This window comes from Pseudorca crassidens, chromosome 2 (genome assembly GCF_039906515.1).
Source record: "Pseudorca crassidens isolate mPseCra1 chromosome 2, mPseCra1.hap1, whole genome shotgun sequence".
Lineage (NCBI taxonomy): Eukaryota > Metazoa > Chordata > Mammalia > Artiodactyla > Delphinidae > Pseudorca > Pseudorca crassidens.
Genome location: NC_090297.1, coordinates 31,530,967 through 31,558,766, shown reverse-complemented (window position 1 = coordinate 31,558,766; position 27,800 = coordinate 31,530,967). Strand labels below are relative to the sequence as shown.

The window sequence follows — 27,800 nt, the reverse complement described above, 5'->3', positions numbered from 1 at the left end:
GTCAGCTGTGCTCTGTATCTCATCCCTCTATCCCTGGGCTTGGTTCCATCAATTAGGAAGCAATGGGAGGAGGAAACGTGTGTAGAAAGCAGCACGGAAGGAGCGTTAAACCAGTGTCAGGGGACCTCAGTGGAAGTCCCAGCTTTGCTCTACCTTGTGAGATTTGGGGCAGGTCATTTCTCAGTTTCCTTCCGTATGAAACAAAAAGGCTGGACTAGAGGATCTCCAAGGCACCTTCTGGGGTAACAGGCTCTGACTCGTACTCCTCCTTGCTCTCATTCTGTTCTCCTCTCTTCGTTGGCTTCTCCCTCTATGTCTAAAAATATGTTGCCATCTTCCTTCTTTATTCTTCCTTCCTTATTTAGTAAAGAGGGAAAAGCTTCTTTACTATGTCCTAAACACTTTTCTGCTCTACTGAGGCTGTTCTCTTAAGTCACCAATGCTGCACAGCTGAGACCTTCGCCTCAGCTCCATGTGCCGTTCAGCCATCCTGACCATCCCCTCACCCAGTTCTCATAATGATGGAGCACTCTGGTTTTCCCTCTTCCTAGACGATGTACCTTTTCCCATCTTCTGAGCTGGTTTATTTTTCATCTTCCCTTTGACCTCCACCCGAGGTGAGTCAATCTTTCACGTCTTGCTCTTCTCTAAGACTCTCCCCCCCCCCGAGACAGGCCACAAACTCTATGTAAGGACCACCAAATGATTTGTTCAAACACAATACAGCTGTTCACTAGCAAGCAAGACTCAGAACTGCATCGGTCGGATTTACTGAGGACATACCAGGGGCACTGAGAACATCGAGGGACCCGATGCCAACATTCCCTGGCAGAATGGGGAACACACGGGACACTCTTACCTGTCGCTGCTTTAGGAAGTCCAGGGCAATCTGCACATTCTGCAGCCTGTGAAAACGCATCCTGCCCTTCTCCCGGGGCTGCAAACAAACAAACAAAAGGGATGTTAATTTCAGGTACACCAATTTACCCGTGCAGACCACTTTCCTCTTTCATTTCAAGGACTAAAAGACCACAAAGAATTCCTCATGACTGAAGCCAGGCATGGGAGCATCCCATAAAGCACCCCCCAGGGCAGGACCTGTGTGTGTGTTCACCATGCTTGCTGAGGCCCCAGAAGGCCTTGTTTACCACTAGGATCCCCGTGAACACACAGCCCATGTGAATGCAAACGCTTAGGCAGTGCCGCAGCTCCTCTACGGGTTCTTCTGCAGTCGTACGTGGCAGAACTTGATTCTGGATGTGACGTTAATGGGAACAAAGACTTGCCTCTATGGCTCCCAGAATCGCAGTTAAATGCTATTGTAAGGAACGGTAGACGGTCCTAATTGCATACTGCACAGTAATGGACACAGCCAACTGTATTACAAACCTGGCAAGAGAAACTAGAGGTAGGCAATTTTATACTAGGGAATGAGGAGTTACACATGCTCAACAAGCAAGTGAAGAAACCTAGAATGGAAGGCAGAAATCAGGAAGAAATGTGTTTTCTAGGAAGACGGGTGTTGGTGTAGCAAAGCCACCCTTTACCCCAGTATGAAATACCCAGAGCAAAAAAGACCTTGATGACGTAGGGCTGTTCAACACAGTCCTCCAAAGAAAGGTATTTCCTGCCAGTCACTCAGTCTTGGATGTCATAACAGCCACGGGGGAGAGGCCCACCTTCACCCAGGGCCCCTGGTGCCCGTCCCCACTGCCTCGTCCACTGCTCAACTCCTATCCATCCAGAAGTGCAGGAAGTGTTTCCCCAGTGGGTACAGGGACTGCTACCTACCTCTGGAACATTCTCTCCTGCTCACTTTCCAATGTTGTTTTTATTTTACTACAATTGGGACTAAAACATTACTCTCACTAGATCATACCCAATTCATTTGTAAATGTCAAATTGGTACTAATTAAAGGCCAATAAAATACAAGGTAGCTCTGTTGTGGGCACCTGCACAGAAGAAACACTGCCCCAGGTTGAAATGGGCAAAAAGTAACCCACCACATGGAAAGATGGGGTGGAAGCATCTCTGTGGGGGTCCCTAACCCTTCTAAGCAAAACTTCCAAACCAGAGTAATCGACAGAGAGGATGAGGCCTCTCTGTGAAACAGGATAACTTCATAAGTCAAAGTTTTAGGAAAAATCTTCTTAGTGAGAACCTCTTCTCAGTCATTTCAGCTAAACTAATTGTGACTATAGCTTAGAAGATGACAGAGCCTGTGAAACTGAAGACTCTAAGGCAATGGGAAGGGAGATCAATGAGGTGAAAAGATGACTTTAAGAGGACAGGGAATGGGGATATTGCCTAAGCCCTCTTTCTGGAGAAAGATCACAGGCTATAGCTTAGAGCCTGCAAGCAGAAAATGGCCTTCTTACACACTCTAATCTTTACTCCTAAGTACTCCCCACCAAAAATACGCCTAAGAACATGCAAGTTAAATATCTGTCCTCTACAGCAACTAGAGATGTTATTGACCAAGCAGAGTATCTCCATGCAGTGAGTGGTTTGCAAACACCAGGCTCTTCTGAAAACAAATGACATGGTGTGTGGTGAGAACCTGGAGGCCAGAGAGGTGGACAGTCCCCGTTAGTCTGGAGTGTGGAGTCATAAGCAATAACTGTCGTGCTGTCAACTAAGCTTTCCACGATTCTGTGATCTCGACTCAGACAACATAGCAAGGCCACCAGAAAGCCATGGGTCTCCAGGTCACAAAGGGACTTGATGCCACCGAACACCCTTATTCTTTTCATGCCAGCTACTCTCAGATAAGCAAAACAATTCCCACTCCAGGATCATCTAACAGTGGCAAGAGGCACAATTAGTTTTAACCACTTTCTTTGGGACCCAAATTCCCAGGCGGACAGGGAAGAAGGCAACTGGTAACTGAGCTACTTGGAGACCTAGAGAACCCCAAACTCTCTGATGGCCCTGCAGTGCCGGCTGGGATGCTGGTGGCCCCAGGAGGACCTACTACATCATCATCATCATCATCTTCCTCCTGCTCCTTGCTGTTTGTATGGCGCCAGGAGGGCATGCTCACCAGACGGAGGGTCTTCAGCCCTGCTGGCTCCTTTGGCCACCAACCAAGAGAAAGACATGACAGAGTAACAGGAAATTCACAACACACGAACGAAAAGGAAATGAATGCAGGGAAAAAAAAGGTGAAAATAAATATGAAAATACCCTCCCACCTCCAGAAAGATGCAAAAACCAAATTAAGACCAGAGCAGATGGTTATACTGAACACTTCTTTTGTTGAAACACAGCTTTAATTCTCCACGGCCACCCACCCTCCCTACTTCTGTGAATCAAGTAAGGCAGAGAGGAGGATGAGAATAACCATGAAAGACATATTTGGGTGGTTTTTGGTGAAAAGATGATATTTTACGACTATCTCTGTAGGTTTTCAAAGGTTAGAAAAAGAAATCAGATTGGAGTGGTTTTAACCTGTTTTTTAAGCAACATCACTGAAAAGAATCACTTTTCAATATAAAATCACTACAAGTTCATCAAATATACCAACCAAACTGCCCAAAATATAACTTTGTGAGCACTGTTAAGTCCAGCACAGTGAAAGTAAAATTCTGATTACTTAGGAGATTTATAAATGAGGGCCAGAGAAGAACTAGAATTCATATGTACTGGCTATGTTAATAAAAGCATCTGTCAATTTTAGGCCACTAAACATTATAAAATTAATTCTACTGTAAGATCAAAAAAAAAGTGAAACCAAAACAAAGGCCCCAAGGGAAGGCAAGCTCCAACCGTGGAAGAAGCTATTACTTAGGGAGTGAAATCTAATGTGCCAAATCCTGCTCTTGAAACACAACAAACAATGACTAAGAATTCACCAAAGGCGGTGAGCACGCTGGCTCCACCAGCTCCTCGGCGGTGTGCCTCTCCAGAGCACTCCTCCCTCACAGGTGTTTCCAGTATTCAGCCCTGGCCTTTTCTAAATGAAAAGTATGTTGTCTACAACGCTCGAGTTAGAGCAGGAGCTGCATAGGATCACAGGCTTCCATTAGGCTCCCATATAGGAAACAATGAGCCCACAGAGAGGTTACACTGATCCCTCAAACCAAGTGAAGATAAGAACTCATGAGCCAAGAGGTTCAGACAGCCTTTGCCCTCAGACAGGTAAGTGTTTCCACAAGCCACATTTAATACATCTGGGGAGGAAGCAGGCATGTTTAATTATCCAAGGAGCCCAGATGTACTCCGTCTGGGGCTATGCTCAGACAGCAACTTCAGCACTTCTCCAACCCTGTGAAAGACAGTGAATCCCAGAAGGGAGAAAGTGAGGTGATTTGGAAAAAAATGACTCTAAATACCTGGGCTTTTAAATGTAAATTTCAGGTCTTTGTTGAATATAGAAATAGAACAATTCATAGGTAGAAGCAAAAATAGGAGGAGTCTATATAGACTAGAAATAAAGCTGTAGGAAGAAAAATGCACCTTATTCAAAAACCTTTAAATGTAAATCTGCTATTCCTGAAACACTAGCATCTATAAATAGATAAAGAACAAGTAAGGAGAAAACATGCAAATATGAAAGGAACAGAACTGATACTTGATTCCATCAAGAAATGAGAATATATGATACATCAGGTTAAATTAAGATGAAATTACAGCATTTATAAAGTGTTAAGTCTGAGTTATAAAGTCCACCAATGACCTCTTCTACTTTTTCCTCCCATGTAACAGAGGACACAGTGACAGTCACTGCCCTAGCACTCAACAAGGTGGACCCATATGTCATTAATAGGGCCACACCTGTGAGGTCAACTGATTAGGAGAAGAGAGAAGCTCACCAGTTTGATGCCTGAGAGGACCTCCAGCAGAGAGATCAGGTTATGGCCATCCCGCAGATCTTCATAAAGATCATTGATGTGCTTCCGGACCTGTGCATGAGAGTGAAACAGACTGATTTTTATTCTATCTTGAATTATTTTATTATCTACACAAGAATCTCTGGTCCTAGGTAAACACAAATTAAAGAATTTGAAACTGGAAACAACAAAAAATTCAGGAATTTTCAGGTTGGAGTATAATACATATGAAATGGTAACACTTAACAGAAGTGTATGTGTGTTTTTTTTTTAATTGAGGCCAGGGACTTCCCTGGTGGCACAGTGGTTAAGAATCCGCCTGCCAATGCAGGAGACACGGGTTCGAGCTCTGGTCCAGGAAGATCGCACATGCCGCGGAGCAACTAAGCCCGTGCGCCACAACTACTGAGCCTGTGCTCTAGAGCCCGCAAGCCACAAGTACTGAGCCTGTGAGCCACAACTACTGAAGCCCGCGCTCTGCAACAAGAGAAGCCACCGCAATGAGAAGCCCACGCACGGCAACGAACAGTAGCCCCCACTCACCACAATTAGAGAAAGCCCGCGTGCAGCAACAAACACGCAACGCGGCCAAAAATAAATATAAAATAAATAAGTAAATTTATAATTAATAAGTAAATTGAAGCCAGATCCATTACATATTCCAGCCAACCATGAAAAATACTCCAGAAAGTTTGGACTAGGGATGGGGAGTCTTAATCATCCTGAAACATCTCAGGAATTATTATGGACCAAAATGTGAAATGACGGCCAATGATGGACAGATGAGACCAGTCAGAGTCAGAAAAGCCTTCCAGAGTGCTACGAAGGAAACTAAAATGCTAGATACCCAGTATTCCATACGGTGTACCTTAATTTAACCCCTTTCTTACCAAATACTTTTTTTTTAAAATTTATTTTTGGCTGAGTTGGGTCTTCGTTGCTCCGTGTGGGCTTTCTCCAGTTGCGGAGAGTGGGGGCTACTCTTTGTTGCGGTGCATGGGTTTCTCACTGTGGTGGCTTCTCTTGTTGCAGAGCATGGGCTCTAAGCACGAGGGCTTCAGTAGTTGTGGCACATGGGCTTCAGCAGTTGTGGATCGTGGGCTCCAGAGCGCAGGCTCAGTAGTTGTGGCACATGGGCTTAGTTGCTCCATGGCATGTGGGATCTTCCTGGACCAGGGCTTGAACCCGTGTCCTCTGCATTGGCAGGCGGATTCTTAACCACTGCGCCACCAAGGAAGCCCCTTACCAAATACTTCTAATAGTGAACTTGAGAAATACTTTTCTTTTGGGAAAAAACAATTCTAATTTTATAACTGAAACTGTGCAAAAACAAATAGATATCACTTTAGAAAAATGTGTGGGTAATGTCAAACACTGTGCTAATGCTTTAGATGTTATCTCATCTATCCCTCATATCCATAAGGTAGGTATTATTATTCCTGTTTTACACATTAGAAAATGAGACACAAAGAGGTTAAATAACTTGCCTAAGGTCACAAGTGGAAAGACGGGCCTCAGTTTGGTCTTTCTTTCTTTTTTTTTTTTTTTTTGCGGTACGCGGGCCTCTCGCTGTTGTGGCCTCTCTCATTGTGGAGCACAGGCTCCAGACGCGCAGGCTCAGCAGCCATGGCTCACGGGCCCAGCCGCTCCGCGGCATGTGGGATCTTCCCAGACCGGGGCACGAACCCGTGTCCCCTGCGTCGGCATGTGGACTCCCAACCACTGTGCCACCAGGGAAGCCCTGGTCTTTCTGATATTAGTCTTTGCCATTACTACAATGCTTTGTAATCAGACATAATCTCATTTTATTTACTTAATCCAAACAACTGCCCTGTGAAGTTTACTTATTACTGCCATTCTATAACAGAAACTGAGGAAGCTAAGGCTCTGAGAAGTTATGGTCACACAGCTGTGGGAAGTGCCTAAAGTGACTGATTCATTCCAAGTCTAGGGACAACTTCACTGATATGCTCAAACACAGAATCAGAAGACAATTGGAAATTACAAGGAAGAAGATTCTTTTCAACATAATTAATTTTCTAGACAATAAGAGAAAGGGTTTACTCTCAGAATAGTGGATTTCTAGTCACTGGAGTTTTTCAAGCAGAGACTAGGATATTGGAATTTCTACATTCACGTCGAAGATTGAACTATAAGTCCTTTCCAACTATAATATTCTAGCATTCAAAACAGATTGCAAATCAGAAAAGATAAAGGGTGGAAACATCTTAGTAAACTTCCTAGAAAAGAAAGGACTTGAAGGATTAGAAAATGTTTGATAGAAAGAAAGAGCAGGGGAAAACCACATAAGGCTAGGTATAGGGGTGGAAACATGCAAGACATGCATGTTTGTACGTGTGTGCGAAGGAATAAGAAGTTGACAGGTAGATAACCCAACTGGAGAAAATGGTTCATGATAAATTGAATAATAGGTTTCAAATATTTAAAAATTAAGTATAGGTTTCAAATATTTAAAGAATATTTCTTCAATTTTTTTGTGCTACTGACAATATGACACATATTTTAGTTTAATCTGCAATACTAACATTTTCTCCCTCACTTTCTTAAGTTTAGACAATGAATGAAACAATACATTTACCCCAGACTTGTATCACTTGTTGATTTTCATGGTGTAAATACTCTATTGAAATGACCAATTTCAAGCTATTAATACAACATCACTAAAAGCAATGTTGGGGAGAAATGTACAGCAGCACACCAATATACAGAATTTCCATCAGAGAGACACAACAGACACAACTGCCCTCAAGAGCACAGACGGTGACAACACAGTAAAGTAACTGAAGAGACGAGCTGTATTTATTACCTTTATTTTAAATACAATTTATTTAATTGTAAGTTTACATAATTTAATTTTTAATAATGGCTGTGCTTAGCAAATATAGCTCACAAAATTCCTGAAAGTTTAGTATTTGGCTCTCACGAGCCCATGACAGTTGACTCCAACACACCAGTGGCTCTAAGATTTCAAGACCCCTCCCTCATGTGGGTCCAAGGGTTCAACCACAGTGCACCACTCAAGAAATTAGCAGGTCATAAGAGTTGGAAAGGAAGTTTGATTTGACAAGTTCAATCTGAAGTATGTTGAATTTAAAACAACAGCAAAGGAGCTACAAATGGAAATGTTCTTGAAGCAGCTGAAAATACCAGAATTTAATCTGGGGCAGATGAGAACTTAAGTTTAGAAGTCATATGCATAGAGGTGCTAGCCAAAGACATGGAAAATGTTGGGCTTTCAGTGTTAGGGAAAAAAGAAGAGCGGAGGGCTAAGGACTGAGCCTGAAGGAATAGCCAAAACTAGAAGGCAGGAGATGGGAAAGCAATCAACAAAGGAGGGGGGGTGGGTAGGGGAAAAGGCAGTGAAAGAGGTAGGCAACAAACCAAGAGAGTATAATCAAGGAAGAGATGATCACCAGTATCAAATGCTACAGGACAAGGAGGACGAAAACTAAGAAAGGCTTTCTGAATTTTCCTACAAATAAGAGTGCTTTTTGTGAGAATAATTTTCTAGAGAGTGGTGGAATGGAAATCAGATTTTAAATGAACAGTAGGTTTTAAAAAGTCAGAAATTATTAAATACTTGTTATTAGGATTAAGAAGAGAAGAAACAGGGACTTCCCTGGTGGTGCAGTGGTTAAGAATCCGCCTGCCAATGCAGGGGACACGGGTTCAATCCCTGGTCCGGGAAGATCCCACATGCCGCGGAGCAACTAAGCCCATGTGCAACAACTACTGAGCCTGCGCTCTGGAGCCCACGAGCCACAACTACTGAGCCCACGTGCCACAACTACTGAAGCCTGCGCGCCTAGAACCCGTGCTCCACAACAAGAGAAGCCACCGCAATGAGAAGCCCACGCACTGCAATGAAGAGTAGCCCCCACTCGCCACAACTAGAGAAAGCCCACACGCAGCAACGAAGACCCAGTGCAGCCAAAAATAAATAAATAAAATAAATTAAATTTATAAAAAAAAGAAGAGAAGAAACAATAATGAGGGACTTATTATTGACAGGTAAGACCTGAACATAGGGTATAAAAATCGGGAGTGGTCATCAAGTAATTATTTAAATAAATTACACAGGGCTGCAGACCAGGTGAGATCGTGTTATCAGTAGGATACCAAACACCAAGAAAAAGGAAGTACTTGAAATGTAAAGTTAGTTTTACATCAAGGCCCCAATATCTCCTTCTGAAAATTCCGGTTTATGTTTTACACCTGTGAATAGCAAAATTCAACCACCTTACAAGAAATTTACATGAGTCCTAGTTTACTGTTTCTCAGTCTTTGTGTGATTATAATAACTAAGTAACTATGAAAACCAGTAGAGAGATATAGACAAAAGTAATGGGGGAAGGGAGTATAGTAAGATTTTTTTTTTTTTCTCAGATAATTTTCAACAGAGAACAGTAGTCTGTTTCTGAAGCATACTGGACACAGCTCTGCCTAGAGAAGGATAAAGAACTAGGGGCTTCCCTGGTGGCGCAGTGGTTAAGAATCTGCCTGCCAATGCAGGGGACACGGGTTGGAGCTCTGGTCCAGGAAGATCCCACATGCTGTAGAGCAACTAAGCCTGTGCACAACTACTGAGCCTGCACTCTGAAGCCCGTGAGCCACAACTACTGAAGCCCGTGCGCTTAGAGCCCGCGCTCCGCAACAAGAGAAGCCACCGCGATGAGAAGCCCGCGCACCGCAACGAAGAGCAGCCCCCACTCACCGCAACTAGAGAAAGCCCAAGTGCAGCAACAAAGATCCAACACAGCCAAAAATAAAAAATAAATAATAAATAATAAGGAACTATGATAATTAAAAAAAAAAAAGAACTTGCTAACACTTACTAGTGCTTTTATATCAAAAAATGTTCAGATGCAGAGGGGGGATTTGGAGGGCTCAATTAACATCCCACGATCATACGGCTCAATGACCAGGCCAACCAAACCCAGGTCTGCCCCCTTCTAAAGTCGTCACCATTTCTGTACATGCTACATTGCCTCTGAAGTTTTCCACAAATCTCCTAAGAAAAAGTCTGGTGGACTAAGCACCAGGCAAGTATTAGAGGCAGCCAAGTGAAGCCAAGAGTGCTCAGAAAGCATCCATATATATGTTTCTTTCCAACAAATAATCATGCTGCTGTTAGCAAACAAGATGAGTGAAAAACTTCAACTATCCAGGTCCTTACCTGTTTGTACTCCCTGTGAAAATCACCATCAAAATTAGTTCTTTAGAAATCTCCAAGGAATATGTACAAATGGCTAACAAACTCATGAAAAGATGCTCAATATCATTAGCCATAAGGAAAATGTAAATCAAACTACAGTGAGATACCACTTCACAACCACTAGGATGGCTATAATCAAAAAGACAGATAGGGGCTTCCCTGCCGATGTAGGGGACGCGGGCTCGTGCCCAGGTCCGGGAAGATCCCACATGCCGCGGAACGGCTGGGCCTGTAAGCCATGGCCACTGAGCCTGCGCGTCCGGAGCCTGTGCTCCGCAACGGGAGAGGCCACAACAGTGAGAGGCCTGCGTACCGCAAAAAAAAAAAAAGACAGATAATAAGTGTTGATGAGGCTATAGAGAAACTGGAACCCTCATACACTCCCAGTGAGAATGTAAAATGATGCAGCTGCTTTGGAAAACAGTCTGACAGTTCCTCAAAAGGCTAAACACAATTTACCATACGACTCAGTAATTCCACTCCTAGGTATATATCCAAGAGAATTAAAAACATGTCCAGAAAAAAACAAAAACAAAACTTGTACATGAATGAATGTTCATAGCAGCATTCATTGTTCACAACAGCCAAAAAGTGAAAATAATCCAAATGCCTAAATATTATGACATGTGAAAGAAGCCACTTACAAAGAACCACATATTGTATGATTCAATTTGTATGAGATATCTAGAATCGGCAAATCTATAGAGACAGATAGTAGATTGGTGGTTGCCTAGGGCTGGGGGAGAGGATGGGGGGTTGGTTAGGGATAATGATTAAAGGGTACAGGGTTTCTTTTGGGGGATGAGGAAAATATTCTAAAATTGATTGTGGTGATGGCTGCGAAACTCTGTGAATACAATAAAAGCCATTGAAATGTACACTTTAAATGGGTGAATTATGTGATATGTGAATTAAATCTCAACATAGCTATTTTTAAAAATTAATGAATGGGGCTTCCCTGGTGGTGCAGTGGTTAAGAATCCACCTGCCAATGCAGGGGACACGGGTTCGAGCCCTGGTCCGGGAAGATCCCACATGCCACGGAGCAACTAAGCCTGTGTGCCACAACTACTGAGCCTGCACTCTAGAGCCCGTGAGCCACAACTACTGAGCCCGTGTGCCACAACTACTGAAGCCCACGCGCCTAAAGCCCAGGCTCCGCAACAAGAGAAGCCACCATAATCAGAAGCCTGCGCACCTCAACAAAGAGTAGCCCCCGCTCACCGCAACTGGAGAAAGCCCACGCACAGTAACGATGACCTAACACAGCCAAAAAAAAATTAATGAATGACTAAATTTTGAGACCAAGCCAATCCTCCCCAATCACCATGCATTAGTAAGCCAAGGAAAACTCTGCTCTCCCAATTTTTAGAAGATTGGCTTGAAGTTATGAAAAAATAAACAGCTTCGCCCAATTTCTAAGTGGCTTTAGCAAAGGGAATAAATTGCACTTAAGTGCTTGGAATCAGAATCTGAGCCCAAAGGGACTTTAAAGATTACTTAACTCTAATACACTCAGTTTACACATGAGAAAAGCACTGTCTAGAGAAGTTAAATAACTTTGTAAGACCATTTAGCTGTAAAGTGTCAGATCACTGTCTCTTGACTCTGAGTTCAATGCTCTTTCCCCTCACAAGGCTTCCATGATACTTGAAGGGTAGAAACAACGTATTAACAACATTATTAAATTATAAGAGCCCCCCCACAAAAAAAGAACCAACGACTGTCATGCAGTATTCTTTAACACCTGCAGAAAGCCTGATCTAGAAAAGTTTTGCTCGAAGACTCTTAAAAGAAAACACAAGCAGCTCAACTTCCTTGATCCACATTATGTTGAAGAACAATATATAGGTCAGAGGAGAAAGTTTTAAAGAGAAGAGTATGTTATTTACTCTCATCTATACTTATTAAAAGATACAGGGAAAGTAAGAGTGAGCCTGGTAGCTTCAGATGGATTTCTGAATTTATAGATTTCTAAACTGTAAGAGGGAAAATTCCATACTGATTCAAAGGCCAAATTTATCCTCCAGAAAAGCCCAATACTAAAAAAAAACAGATAACAGTTGTCACAGACTTTTCACTCTGGAGAGAACTGTGCTCGAACACAGGGAATAAGAGTGGGGGCTGAGGGCCCCTTTTGGAGTAAGTAGAGTGCGATGGGGGAGCAAAGTGTGAGGCTCTTTGCAGATGAGAATCCTATCGCCTGTTTTGAAAGTTCCTTAAGTTTTAAGGAATCTGACAGTGGTAACAGCCAACCCTGATTAACAAAGATTCTCTGCGGATGAGGAGGATTCTAAAATCCACCAAGGGTATCTTTACTTAATAGGCAGGCACTAATGCTCAGGGAGTAGAGAATCCAAGTCCCAATGTAGAACCAAAACCTTCAGTGGAGGTCGAGATGCATTCAGGGTGAAATCAAGCCCTGAAAACTCAGGTCTAGGCAGACATGGTCACAAACCACCACCATACAGTCACAGTTGGGCAACAAAGGAAACATTCCTCTCCTCAGCATCTGACCAGCACGACTCCATCAATCTCTTAAATTACACTCCACTGCCAGTCTCCATCTCATGTGGCCACAGCACAGAGGCTGCGCAAGAGAGAGTGCCTGGAACCATTAGAGCATTCTCTCACCCTGTGTTCAGCTAGAGAGCCTCAAAGAGGCGGAGAAAAATTGAGAACATTAGTGTAACTTTGGAGTTAAAAACTTTTGCTGGTTTATCTGGAATTCTTAACTAAAATTCCAGGAAGGCCAGTTGCTTCTAGACTGCATACATGACTAAAGATGGAAAGAATTAGTCCATCTGTTAGCTTAAATGCTTTCCTTCCTTTCTACCCACTAACCTCCGCAGTCAGTAGAAACTGACCAGAGAAAGCCTTCCTCCTCCTTTTCAGGAGCTCATGCTCTCAGTTCTGTCTCATCGTTTCAGCCTTTCTTGAAGTTCTCTTTGGGATACTTTATCAGCTACCAGAACCCAGAGATATATCAAGGATAATGTGAATAAAATCTCACTTAAAACTCTAGGGTTTTTTGTTTGTTTGTTTGTTTTTTGCAGTACGCAGGCCTCTCACTGCTGTGGCCTCTCCCGTTGCGGAGCACAGGCTCTGGATGTGCAGGCTCAGCAGTCATGGCTCATGGGCCCAGCTGCTCCGCGGCATGTGGGATCCTCCCAGACCGGGGCACGAACCCGTGTCCCCTGCATCGGCAGGCGGACTCTCAACCACTGCGCCACCAGGGAAGCCCTAGGTTTTTATTTGTGATGGTTCTGGCATATGAGCAGAACTCTTCGATTTGTAGGACTTGTGTTCTAAATTAGGTTATTTATATATTTCAGATGCTTACATCCTTAAATCTCTTTTATGATTGGACCAACAGTGTTCTCAGCTAATAAAGAGGCATTGATTTGCTTATGCAAGAACAAACTGTTTCCTAAAGAGATACTTGGGAATCCAAGAGATTAGGTCAACTAAATCTAGCACTTGAGGGGCTTGGCTGTTTTGATCTTACATCATTCTACTTGCCAGTGGCAACACTAATGTAGTTCATGTGTACTTGGGGAGCAAAGCAAAGGATGCCTGAATTACAAAAAACAGATTTGATCCCTAATTCTCAGCCCAAAGTTCAAAGAATTCCAACATGGAGCAATGATTCCGATGAGCAGTGAATCTCTGTGAAATATTCCAAGATGAGAAAATGCCATTGGAACTGTAAGGCTGGGGGCCTGAGAAGAGATGAAAAATTGCCAAGGATTTAAGTAAAGCTCTGGCTGGCCTCCAATTTCTAACAATGCTATGTGTTCGTCTAGTTTCTCCCTCCCTGGGCCTCCTGTCATCACACAGAACTGAGGCAGAAGTTCAACAGGCAACATCAGCTGCAAGTGAAGAGCAGGGAGGCAGAGCACTTGCATCCAGCTACAGAGTTTAGGGGGGCAAGCTTGAGGCAGGATAAATTCAGTTCTTCCAATTGTTAAGAGATGAGGTATGAAAGCAGAGCAAGGTGGGGGCATATTTAATAGTAACAGCAAGTAATTCTGGCCAGAAGCCTCATGCCTGCTCTTTAGCTCCATCCTTCACTAGCTGTATGACCTTGGGAAAGTCACTTCATTCTTCTAATTCTCACTTTCCTCAACTGTTAAAACTGAAAGGATAAAATACCTTTACCTCCTTCAGGGTTACTGTAAGGATCAAGTCATATTAGAATATGCTTTGTAAGCTAAAAAGACTACTGAGCTATTATTTACTCATGGTAACAAATCCTTACTGGATACTTCTCATGCTCCGGGTGCAGTACTTGGCTGAGACAGTGCACAAGTCCTAGACCTCAAGGAACAGAGGACACCAACGTGTGAACACACAAGCCCATCTCTTCAAAGTGGTGTGGCACAGAGATGGAGCTGCAATTAATTTAGTCCAAGGGATGGAGGTCAGAGCCTCAGGAAGGGGATACTGGACCTGGGTCTTGAAGGGTAAGTGGGTGATGGCCAGGCAGAGGAGGAAAAGACATGCATTCAAGGGAGAGAGAAATGAATAAGCAAAGAGGTACGAAAGTACAGTGTTTAGGAAGTAGTGAGATGTTTCGTACGGCTACAGCACAGGCTATGCAGGGGACAATGCCTGGTTGGAAACAGGCTGTGAAGGGCTCTGCACCATGACAGAGTTATGTGCCACCAAACCAGAGGCAACTAACTGGTAAATGTTGAAGAAATTAGAGGAAAATTGCAGGGTTTTTTCTCCCTGTCTCTCTTCCTTCCTCCTTTGTCCCGACTAAAAAAAAACAGGACACAACATCAACCTTCAAGTTACAATCTGGCAGAAAGATGAATGTTGCAGGTGCCATAACAGAAGTACATAACGAATACAGGGAGGGCACAAAGGAAAGGCCAGTCAATTCCAGGTGGGAGAGTCAGGAAAGTATCTATTGAGGAGGTGTTAAGTTGGTGTTGTCCAGGCAGAACAGAGCTGGGGAAGGTAATCCACGCAGAGGGAGCCCCATGAGCGAAGATACAGTGTCATAAATAGCATGGCAAACAGTTCAGCAAGAGCTTGAGGTCTGAGAGGAATATGACACCATGAGCCTGGAAAGGTAGGCAGACCGGGTGTCAGCAGCGCAGAGGTTGAGAGCACAGGTGCCAGACTTTAGGCTGCCTGAGTTCTAGTATCTTAGTTCTTCTTCTTTCTAGTGGTATGACCTCGAACAGGTTATTTAACCTCTCTGAACCTCACTGATAAAATGGGACTATTAATAGAATCTACAGCATAAGGTCAGTGAAGAATTAAATGAGATGATCCATATAAAAGACTCAGTATAGAAAGTCTGATTTACAGTAAGCACTCAATAAACTACTACCATTATCATTATATTTGTTCTTATAGAAAACTTTATTAGGAAACTATTATGGCCAAGTCAAGAGATGAAGAGGCCCTGGGCTAGAACAGAGGTAATGGGGATGGAGAAGAGAAACCAGATGCAAGCATCTTTCTGAGTTCGAAGTGATTGATTGTAGTTGGTGACAGGGAGAGATGATGGGCAGGACTAAATACAGTATGATTCTAGGTTCCTAACTTGGACAGCTAGGTACACGAGTGAAAATACTGGGCAATTTGGGATGTGTTGAATACAGGACATGTCTGGGTAACATCCAGATGACCGTGTCAAGTACACTGTGAGATACAGGTCCTGGGCTTAGGAAAGAATGCAGGAAAAGGCTCTATCATCACCTCCTTATCTATATCTTGTAGTTAGAAAATCGCCCTCATTTGTAGTTAAACAAGTGGCCCTAACGAGCCATGTTTGATTTATGTAACCATCTCACCGGCCATAGTTTACGGAACTAAATAGATAGACCACTGACCCATGGAGGAGAAGAAAACCTCAGCCAACCAGATTGCTTGTGTTTGCATCTTTAGAATCATGTAGCTGCAGGGGTTTACATTACCATTTGAGGGACAGCCACCGTGGCTCACACACAAGCAACGGCAGGAATGCAGAGAACTAAATGTAGGAGACACACAGAAAGATATAAAAATGAAGAAACACAAGGCCTCATAAAAAGAGAAAGAGAGAGTAACTGCCCAATAAAGTTTAGTTTTCATAAAGCTCAGATGCATCCAGACACCAGACTCTGGAGATCACCCTGTAACCCTTTCAACTTATGATTCCTTGCATTCCATGCAACCAAATGACCCCCGTGGCTAACGCAAATGAGACTGCCAAAGAATACAGAGTAGAAAACAAGAAAATGGTTAGGACCCAGGGAACGTCAACGTGGAGGACTCAGAAGGAGCAAGAGAAGCCAGTGAGAGAGGCATTCATGGAGGGAAGAGGTAACTGAGGAAAAAGCAGTGTCCCAGAAGGCAACAGAAAAGACAGCTTTAAAGGAGCAGTGAGGGCTTCCCTGGTGGCACAGTGGTTAAGAATCTGCCTGCCAATGCAGGGGACACGGGTTCAAGCCCTGGTCCGGGAAGATCCCACATGCTGCGGAGCAACTAAGCCCGTGCGCCACAACTACTGAGCCTGTGCTCTAGAGCCCACGAGCCACAATTACTGAAGCCCGTGCCCTTGGAGCCTGTGCCCTGCAACAAGAGAAGCCACAGCAATGAGAAGCCCGCACACCACAACGAAGAGTAGCCCCCACTCGCCACAACTAGAGAAAGCCCGCTCACAGCAATGAAGACCCAATGCAGCCCAAAATAAATACATACATAAATAAAGTAAAATAAAATAAATTAAAAAAAAAACAAAGGGAGCAGTGAGTTGGTCAACACTGTCAAATGCTACAGAGAAATCAAAAGAGAAGAAGATAAAACTAGGCTACTAGATACAGCAATTGAGAGGTCACTGGTAATCTTTCCCAGAGCAGTAATTATTATAGCTCACAGTTATTTGAGTAATTATTGTAACTTAAAAACTTTGTTTTCAAATCTGACTGCCACATTAGTCATACTGTTTATCCTTAGGTGAGTATTTAATATGCCTCTGCCTTGGATTTTCCTCTATTTAAAAATAATAATATAAAAATAATAATAAGATCTCCCTCCAACCCTAGCCATTTTGCTCTGTATTTTCAACTGTATGGGGGTTACACCTGAATATACATATTTTAAAAATTCATTAAACTGATCATTCAAGATTTGCATACCTTAAGAGAGAGAACAAAATCTCCTCTGCCCCATCCTTCCACATTAATCAGGTTAAAAAATTTAAAGCAAGAAAGGGGCTTATAAAATAGTATGTAAAGTTTGGTGCAAAGTGTTCTTGGAAATCCCAGGAATCACGCCACGGTATCCTCAACCTCAGCCTCCTCAGGTAATGGAGGTGTTACTGTCTTCACCAAGAAACTGATCAGTGGAAGTTTCCACGTTATTCGGACTATGTTAGATATTTTAAAAAAAAAAAAAGTCATGTGTATCCCCATCAACTGGAGCACATGGCCAGTAACATGAACTGAGAGAAGGGACTGATAGATCCAGATCAGGAGCAGCCAGAGGGGCCAGGGCAGCATCCACAAAGGGGTCCTACCTTCATCAGGTGCTTGTTGACCCACTTGGTGAACGTCTTCTTCTGCACACGGTCCCGTTCATCTGTGAGGAAACAAGGAGAAGGCACTGGCTTAGCGCTACCCGGCAAGACGTTCCCCAACCACTGCCTTGCCCACACCCAGATTCTCCAGGACAGTGGAGACAGTTTCCTCAGGACTATGAGACAGCGTCTTGTTGTTGGGAAGGTTCAGTCTGTCTGAACTTCCTCTTCTGTCCTTACCATGTTGTCACTTTATGCATTAGACAGAATCATGTTTCTCAAGAATCTTGTCATGGCAAAGTCTCCTTCGCATCGTAATTCTCCGGGGAGCACAGTGATTCCCTGCTTCCCCTGCCCCCAGCAAGCTCCAAAAAGCCAAAGCTGTGAAAACCCCCAACAGAAGGGGTGCAGTGCCCTTGGCGCTCGGGACACCTATAGTGCAGGGTTACATCTCACCCTCCACACACTGGTCCTCTTGACCAATGCTCTCCTCCCACCCCCTCCTCCCCAGTACTCCCTCACTCCAGCTTCTTCCCCAGCCTCACCAACCAAGCTCTCAGAGCTGCCCACTATGCCCTGCCCCACACATCTCCTCCCTCCCTCCCTTCTCCCAAGTCTTACAGAGTCCCACTTCTTTTTGCAGGCAAACTGTCTTTCATTCTCAATTCTGTTCACCTCTTTAACAGAAACATGACTGTCAACACTTGACAGTGACTGCGCCACAGAGGCCTGATCCTGTGGAGAACTCAACTTCTCCCACAACGCCACCTCCAGACCACTGATTCATCAGCTCCGTTCCTTTTCTACTTATTTGAAGCCCTTGCCCTCCACTATACCATCTTGTTCAAATCATCCTTTCTGTCATCGACCATTCCCTGCTGCCTGCCCCCTCCACGTGGCAAATCTACGTTAACTTCTCTTAACAACTTGGTTCACATTTACTATCTCCAAGGGTATCCTATGGTGTCATCCTCAAATTACTTCAGCATATGTGTGGACAATGCATGTGAGCCTGCTTGGCTCCACTGACCTTCAGCTCCAATTCACAGCCAGCCACCACCATGCCACTTCCTGAGCCTCGTTCCTTCTCCAAACATACCTATTTAGCAGTCATCTTTATCAATCTTTCATAGCTCCTCATCATTCTCAACCTTCAATCACTCCCTTCTTATTTTACCCTGTTTAGTAAGAACACCTAAGATCATCCCAGTCTGTGCTAGACAACATAGTTAAGCAATTCAAAGCTGCAGTCACTAATACCCCAGGGAGTCTCACGGGCCTAACCTTCTACTAGTATGTTCACCAGGACAATCCCCAAACTTGAATGACTACCATGGCTTGACTCCTCCACTTCTTCTCCAACTCAGAGAAATTTCAGAAGAAAGTAGCAGAATTATATATGAGCCAGTAACTCTGGCTCACTAGTAATTCACACAAACTTCAGTTAGGTTTTCTCTCTCTACTGCCACAGTTATTCCCTTCTTACTGACTCCCAAGTAAGAGCCACGTAGGTACCATTCCAAACAACACTAAGGCTTTCTCTCCACTTCCAGGTGGATGCTCTATCTTCTTATTTTTCTGAATCTAGAGCCATCCAGTAAGTGCTCCTTCATCTCTTTCTCTAACCTTACCTTTACCACCTCTTCCTTTCCTGCTTTATTTGCAAGGAACAGTGATCTCTTCCTATTACAGACCACAGAACTTAGGAATTAGAATGGATTTAGTCTAATTCCCTGCTGATTCACAAATCCCCTCAACAACAAAGAAACATATGTTCAGAGTTGAAAGGTCTGTCCAAATCTTGCATACATCTACAATATTATTGACTCTTAAAACTTAAGATAATAGAGAATTCACTACCTCATAAAGCAACACATACTAATTTAATAGTTCCATAACATGTCATAATCTGCATCCTTATAAATTCTACCTATTGGCGCTCACTTGGAACTGTTGGGATTTTTTAAGTCTTATCTGATTTTCACTTCATAGAGTGCTGCAAGTATTTGAAGCCAGAATATTTATTAGATGTGACCACTGTCATTCCAACATATTTTGATCTTCTTTAGATGCTGATTCAGTTATCTGACCTCTTCATCATCCTTTCCAAGCCTCTATCATCTGCAGACTGAATCAGAATCAGCTTGCAGCTACAATCTCATCTAAATCATTGACATTTGTTTTCTCTTCATGGCAAGCTACTTTTTTCCTCTCCACCTCTCCAAATGCTATTTATTCTTTAAAATTCAGCTCATTCATTCACTCATTTATTCTTTGAATAAGTCCTTATTAAGGAGCTAGCTGCTTGGAATACCCTGTGCTACACAAAGTCACAGTCCCTACCTTTAAAAGAGTCTAGCAGAAAGGAGAAATAACTTCAGTGCAGCTTGACAAGTGCTGTTAACAGAGGTAAGCACAGAGCGCTCAAGAACGTAAGAGAAATGGCTAACCTGTCTGAGTAGACGAGGGACCCATGGGAGGTTAGTGAACGTTTCCAGGTGAGTGACTAACTAAACCTTAAAAGATGAGTACAAGTTAGCCAGAAAGAGAAGGGACAAAGCTACTACATGAAGTTCTACCTAGTGCAAAGTCACGGAGATAAGAAGGAGCTCATGTTCAGACAACTGCACAGAATTAAGGATGGTTGAAAGACAGGACGTGTAATAGGTAGTGGTGACACTTAAGACTGGATAGAATGGCATGGGTCAAATCAGGGCCTTTCATGACAAGCTAAGGAGTCCAAACTTCGTCACCAAGAAACTGGTGAGGGGAAGGTAAGGGAAAGTATTGAAAGATTTTAAATAGAAGAATGACACGTGAGATTTGTGTTTGAGAAAAATTACTCTGGCAGCCTTTCCCGACAATTCCATTTCTCAATAGTCTCTTTGTTCTCCAAATTTTTATGGTACTTACTATGCTAATCACTCAATCCATACTTATATAATTATATAAATTCTGATCTCTTAATATGCTCATTCTTACTTATCAATGAGATCATTAACTCCTTGAGGAAAGAGATCATGCTTTACTTTTCTGCATGTCCCATAGCTTCTAACATCTAAAGCTCTACATTATAAGACTAAAATAAATCCTTCCCCTTACCTGAAGTGAAAGTCAGCTTTTTAGCTATTGGAAGCATGACTGATGAGAAACCATCTGATTTCCCTAGTGCCTTATCCCCATAGGAGGGCTTGGTAGGTTAACAGAATAACTATGGGTAGAAAATAAAAAAGACTCAATTGTGTTAATCGCATCTTCAGGTCTAAAAGAGCTGAGGCAGTGGACTAAAAAGAAATCACATGAATTCCACCTCTTTAAAATATTGCCTAGTTTAAAAGGAAATCTGTTAACTTTTTCTTTTCCATCTATGTATTGTTTAACCTATTATAGCAAGCCCATATTACTTTTATAATAAAAGAAATTCTATAAACAAAACCTGTTGTCTTCAGAGTGAGAACTTTGTAAAATTAGAAACAGACTGTTCTTGGTTATAAGGGTAATAAATAGAGCAAAGCAGAGTGGACCTGGCATTGGTGAAAATGTGGCGGGCAGAACTTTTAGTTAGCTTTAATACTGTTTTTCCATTATGTTTGCAGGCCCCAGCAAAAAGGTGATACTTACTGGTGTATCTGAGTTTTTACATATTGGACTGGACGGTTTTTTTGTTTTTTGTTTTTTTGGCCACACCACGCAGCTTATGGGATGTTATTTCCCCTACCAGGGATCGAACCCGGGCTCCAGCAGTGCAAGCCCTGAGCCCTAACCACTGGACCACCAGGGAATTCCCTGGACTGGACTCTTATAGGTAATAAATAAACATTCTTGATTGGCCAATATATGATTAGAAGACTGGCTAAAGAAACACACAGAATGAAATCAAAGCCAAGCCACTTGTAAGAGTTCAGTCCACTGCCTCATTTCTTTTAGACCTGAAGATGCGATTAACACAATTGAGTCTTCTAAATTTTACTACCCATAGTTATGCTGTTCACCTACGGAGCCCTCTCATGGGGATAATGCACTAGGGAAACCGGATGGCCTCAAATCAGTCATGCTTCGAATAGCTAAAAAACTGACTTTCAATTCAGAGGGAAGAGGTCCAAGTACTAATTCTGAACGTAATTACTAAAAGCAGCATGATTACAAGTCCTTCCCAAGAGCAGCTAGCCTGCTTAGAGCCAAGCTATAAGTTCCTCAGGAAAGGGTTTTATAGAACAACCTTGCCCCAAAGCTGGAGGATCCTTTTTTAGGATCCTATGTTGCAGACCAATCAATTACATGAACGTTCTCTCCTGATTTAAGCAGGATAAGAGGATACTGCAATGCCTGGATTTTAAGATCTTAATATCAGCAAGGAAATTCATCAGGTAAGCCAAAGAGCAACTTTATTACATAGACCTTCAGAACACTCCAGATGGCTCAGACTTTGAAAGTTTTTAAGAAGTTTTAGGTTTGATTCCCTACACATAAATCCTTCATTTAATTCAGGCCTAGTGAAGATCTTTCTACCTAACACCAGAGATAGAATTTTAAGAAGGTACCCTTATGCAAGAAGAAAACAGTCAATCACAGGAAAGGTGATATTCTTTTAGATGCTCCTTGTAAGCTCAGCCTCACCAAAGGCTATGAACTGACCACGAAGAACCCAACAGGCCACTGCGAAATTCTCAGACTGAACATGTTGAGGCACCAATTAATCATGCGAGGGTTGCTTAATTAGAGGGATTTACTACTTGTTTCCAACTTTATTAAGACCACTACAGGACACCAAGCTACCAATACCTACCCTAATTATCTTTTAGTTTCATTGGCAGAGATGTCCCTCCTTGTTACCTAGGCAAGTCCTTCCCTCTGAAATCTGGATCCTGTACCTTCCCTTCTTGAGAACTTAATCCAACCACCACCCCCTAGCTTGTGTATCTTTACCTACTCCTCTCCTTTCCCCTGGGCTCCGGACCAGTGCGATGACAGCGCTCACTTCTCTACTGCTGCACCTCCTGCTCCACCATGTGACCTGGCTTCCTGCCCCACAAATTCATTGCAACTGCCCTCCCCACAGCCACCCAGCTGCCAACCCAGAAGACACTGGTGACCATTCCTTTACCTTTTAAACCCACTCTCCCTCTTGATTCTGAGACTTCATTCTACCCTGGTTTCCCTCCTTCCCCTCCTTCCCCTTTAACTGTTCCCTCTCTTCTGTTCATCCCTAAATGTTTACTCATTCTTAGCCCTCTTTCCTTTTTATTCTGTATTACTACAGCTTCTTAAGATATCCATGGGCCTAAGGGTCCCTAAATGGATTTGTGGGGTTGGGGGGAGTCATAAACCACCTAAAATCGCATGCAAAATTTTTGGTGTTATGTACACTATGGGATGGGGGAAAAAAAAAAAAACCTATAGATTTCAAAAAAAAGTAAATAATACCTGTTCTCTACATTCTCCCAGAATGATTTAATCTACTTCCACAGTTTCAACTGTAACCTGTACACTGACAATTCCCAATCCATATCTTCAGCTCAGGCCTTTATCCTAAACACCACTCTCATATGTCCAATTGACTCCTAAAAATTTCATGCTCATTTCAAGCTCAACTTGTCTAAAAATGAACTCTTCTTGTCTCCCTCTCTGCTTCTAATAGGTTTCCCTGCTATAACTATCTGCCACTGCTTGAATGTCTGTGTCCTCCTGAAATTCATATGTTGAAATCTTACCCCCAGTGTGATAGAAGTAGGAGTTGAAGCCTTTGGGAGGTGACTAGGTCATGAGAGTGGAGCTCTCATAAATGGAATTAGTGTCATTACAAAAGGGGCCCCAGAGAGCTCTCTCATTCCCGCTCCACCATGTGAGGGTGCAGCAAGAAGACAGCTAGCTGTCTATGAACCAGGAAGAGGCCCTCACGAGACACCAAACCTGTAGGTGCCTTGACCATGGACTTCCCCACCTTCAGAAGTGTGAGAAATCAGTGTCTGTTGTTTAAGCCACTGAGCCTATCGTTTTGTTACAGCAGCCCAAACTGACTAAGACACCACCCTCCTCAGCGCTGCCGGCACTGTGGACAATGCTGCCCACACTGAATCTTTATCCTAATAATATTAACAGATAACATTTACCAAGTCTCTACTTATATGCCAAGTACCTTACATATATTGTTTCCAATGCTCAACAACCCTGAGAGGCATTATTTTACTGGAAAGATAAAGCCCACAGAGGCTAAGTAACTTGTCGGAGATCACAAGGTAAGTCTGAACCCAGCTCTGCTGGATTCTAAAGCCTGATGCCTGCATTCAGGATAGTATTTAAACTTTTTAGCTTGGGATCTAAGGCCCCATATGATGTGGCCACTCTTCCCTCTCCACCCTTTCATAAAAACTCTAACTTCCAGCCTTGCCGAACGTACCGTTTTGCCCAAATGAGGCATGTGCTCTCACACTTCCATGCTTTGCATTCACTGTTCTCTCTGCCAATGGAGGACAGCTCCCCCATTTCCTTGACTACTCATTCCTCAGCATTCAACTCAGCTATCACCTCCTCCATCCCTTATATACACTAGTTGAGTGATCTCCCTCTTGTGCCTATTTCAAGGTATCATAGTTTGCTTGTCCATCTGTCCTACTCTACTCTACTTGGAGCATTTTGAGGATAGGCCTGGGGTCGGAATGAAAGCCTGCATTTGAGGCAAACAGTTCTGTGTTCTATTCCAACATAGCCCAACACAACATCATGAATCATTAAAAAAGCAAAGAGAGAAGAGCCTCTGCTTGTTTCCCTGAGGGCCACAGAAAAATTACAAGTGGTTCAAGAAGCCCAAGAAGCACCAACCACCTGAAAATCTAAAAATGAGATACCTGGGACTTGCCTGGTGCTCCAGCGGTAAAGAATCCACCTTACAACGCAGGGGATGTGGGTTCAATCCCTGGTCAGGGAACTAAGATCCCACATGCCGCGGGGCAACTAAGCCTGCGCACTGCAACTACTGAGCTCGCATGCCTCAACTAGAGCCCACGTGCGGCCAACTACAGAGCCCACGCGCCCTGGAGCCTACGCGCCTGAACCAGAGAAGAGAAAAATCCACACGCCACAACTAGAGAGAAGCCCGCTCACCACAACAAAGACCCGACACAGCCAAAAGTAAATAATATAAATAAATAAAAAATAAATCTTTTAAATAAATAAACAAAAGGGAAATAAATATATAGAAAGTTGGAATTGGCCTGTTCCTTGACCACATGAGGTCAATCTAGTGGCAGAGACCAATATGTAAATAAATAATTAACAATAACACCAAGAAAATAGCACACCAGATACAAGCTGCACAAAATCATGCTGATAAACAAAGCTGATTAATTCTGACAGAGGCATAGGAGAAGAGTTCATGAAAGGTGTGGTATCTGAAGTAAACCTTGGTGACAAGTATGATTTTGGCAGCCCAAAAAGAGGTTAAGGAATTCCAAAGTGAAGAATAAGCACGAGCAGTGACTTGGAGATATGTGAGTACACAGGATACACTGGAAGGAATGGTGTGGCTACACAAAGCATACAGTTAGCCATGTAATGAGAAGGGAAGCTAACAAGGTCACCTGAGACCACATCACTCCAGAGAGCAGGAATGAGGAGCATCTACTTAATTCAGTAGATAAAAGGATACCACTGAAATTTTTTGAACCAGAGGGTGTTTTGGAAAGATTAATCTGGCATTGGACGGAAGGCCAGACTGCAGCAGAGACGCACTAAGAGGTAGAAGCAATTAGAGGCCTACTGTGTGTGACAGACCAAGAAAAATCTAAGAGCATGAATAGGGCAGGGGCAGCCAGATCCCCACCCCAATGTAGAGGAAGAAACAATAGCCCTTAACTACTGGCTAGATGTTAAGGAAAGGGAGAATTCAAGATAATTCTAAAGTTTCCAGTCACAGGGACTTCCCTGGTGGCGCAGTGGTTAAGAATCTGCCTGCCAATGCAAGGGACACGGGCTCGATCCCTGGTCCGGGAAGATCCCACATGCTGCGGAGCAACTAAGCCCGTGTTCCACAACTACTAAGCCTGTGTCTAGAGCTGGCGAGCCACAACTACTGAGCCCACGTGCCACAACTACTGGAGCCCGTGTGCCTTAGAGTCCATGCTCCACAAGAGAGAGAACCCACCACGAGAAGCCCGCGCACCACAACGAAGAGTAGACTCCGCTTGCCTCAACTAGAGAAAGCCCGTGCACAGTGACGAAGACCCAGCGCAGCCACAAAAAAAAAAAAAAAAAAGTTTCCAGTCACAGCAACTGGGAGGAGTGGTACCTGGAGATAAGGAAAACAGGTGGCACAGATTGGGTGAGGATAGGTTGGGTAAAGTAGAAGAAACATAATGAGATGTCAGCAGGCCCTTCCTGCAGACAGCTGGAACCTCAGGTCTAGAGTTCAGAAGAGCAGGCAGAATTGAGGATACAGATTTGATGCTAACAGTTGATAGCTGAGGCCGCGGCAGGTAGTACGGCGAGCCTATTTCAACAAGTCTTCCTAAATCACCACTTTGCTCGTATTACCCCTCTATTCAAAATCCTTTAGTGGCTCTCAGACGACCAGAGGCTCAAGCCCAAGTCCTTTGTTTCTACTGCCTACTACAACCCTCTGAAATTCAATTCCAGTTTTTATTCACTATGTGTTAGGTGGTTGGAAGAGATAAAGATAAGACATGGCCTCTAACCTGAAGAAATTTACAATCTATCTACTCTTCCAAATTTATCTTTAGACTCTCCCCTGCATGACTCAACTGCAACCATTCTGATCTCAGTTTCCAAACATACCTTGCACATTCTTGCCTTTGTTCACCTATTTCTCCCTACTGAAATATCTACCCTCTCTTCTTGTTTTATCTAACTTAGAGCCTCCTTACAAGGTCCAGCTGAAGTCAACTTCTTCCTTCACACCTTTCTGGCTATCCCAGCCATCTCTGGATGCCTGTGTTTATTTAATTTACTTGGCACCGAATATATAAAATCTATTGTTAGATATCTTTACATGTAAATCCAATTTCTCTATCTGAACTTTAGTTCTTTGGAGTCAAGAACCATGTTTTAAATTTCGTTAAATATCCAACATTTAGGACAATAGGAGGCACTCAGGAATGCTCATTTATTTAACCATATATACTATGTGAGAGCCCACTGTGTGCCAAGGTTGTATCTATATGGATACTTTATGATGGTATTTTCAAAGTCAGACTAAAAAATATTCTCAAATGATAATTAAAAGACTGCTTTTCAGCGTAGAGCAGGGATCTCCATTCAGATGTCTCTTCCACAGTTACAGCTTTTCTAAATTCTTCTTGCCACATCGACACCCAGGAGACTTCACACCACTTAATGTGAGCTCAAAGAAAATGGTCTGAAGTGGAGATCAAGCAATTAAAATGTTTACCAATAATATACAATGGCACCAGTATTATAAATGATTCCTTTCCTTAGAAGTATATAAGTCAACTTTGGGAGGTAAGAATGACCTCAATATTTATTGTGTTTACTCTGTGTCAGGCACTGTGCAAGGCCTGTCTCATTTAGTATTGATATTTGACTTAATCTTCACAATTCTATCAAGTACACATTATTTATCTTCATTTCATAGTTCAAATTGAGGCTCAGAAATGCTTATTAATAATTTGCCCAATGTCACATGGCTACTAAGTAGTAGAATTGAGATTCAAATCCAAGTCTGTCATGGACTTTTAACCACCACACTCTCCTGCCACTGTGAAATTATCAGAAGGCAACACAATATAGTCCTATAATGAAGGGAAGAGGAGAGGTGTAAACTATAACTATAATAGGGATTCATGAAAGGTATCTGTCACCAAGACTTGGTGAAGACTCAGAATGTCTCAATGAGGATTGAGACATGGGAATTTAGGGAAGTGATAACTAGGGACTTCAGTGCAAAATTAAAATTTTATGTTATTTCTTAGGAAAATCTGAACTTTGTTACCAATAATTCTTTGCCCTACTGGGAATCAGAGAGTACAAGGCAGAAGTCAGATAAAGAAATAAGCCAGTAGTAAGCCTGGTGGCAAAAGAAAGAGCCACAGAAATAGAACGAGAGGCTTATACGGAGAAGGGAAGAGGGAGAAAAACACAATAGCTTCTAGAATATTTAATGGAGTATCACATTCAGAAAAAATAAAATACTTCACAGATACAAAGAGATATAGGGGTTAATGATCCTCAAAAAAATCA

General features: G+C 43.0%; 1 protein-coding gene across 20 annotated transcripts in view; it reads right to left on the bottom strand.

Moving 5' to 3' along the window:
- The window catches only part of MACF1 (microtubule actin crosslinking factor 1), a 341,804-nt gene that overhangs the window by 202,186 nt on the left and 111,818 nt on the right, over nucleotides 1-27,800 (bottom strand). For all 20 annotated transcript variants that reach the window (XM_067725581.1, XM_067725580.1, XM_067725586.1 and 17 more), the window contains exons 2-4: nucleotides 17,589-17,650; nucleotides 4,816-4,905; nucleotides 860-937 (exon numbers count right to left, since the gene is read on the bottom strand). In XM_067725581.1, coding sequence (XP_067581682.1) covers nucleotides 860-937; nucleotides 4,816-4,905; nucleotides 17,589-17,650 — 230 coding nt within the window. The remainder of the gene's footprint in view (nucleotides 1-859; nucleotides 938-4,815; nucleotides 4,906-17,588; nucleotides 17,651-27,800) is intronic.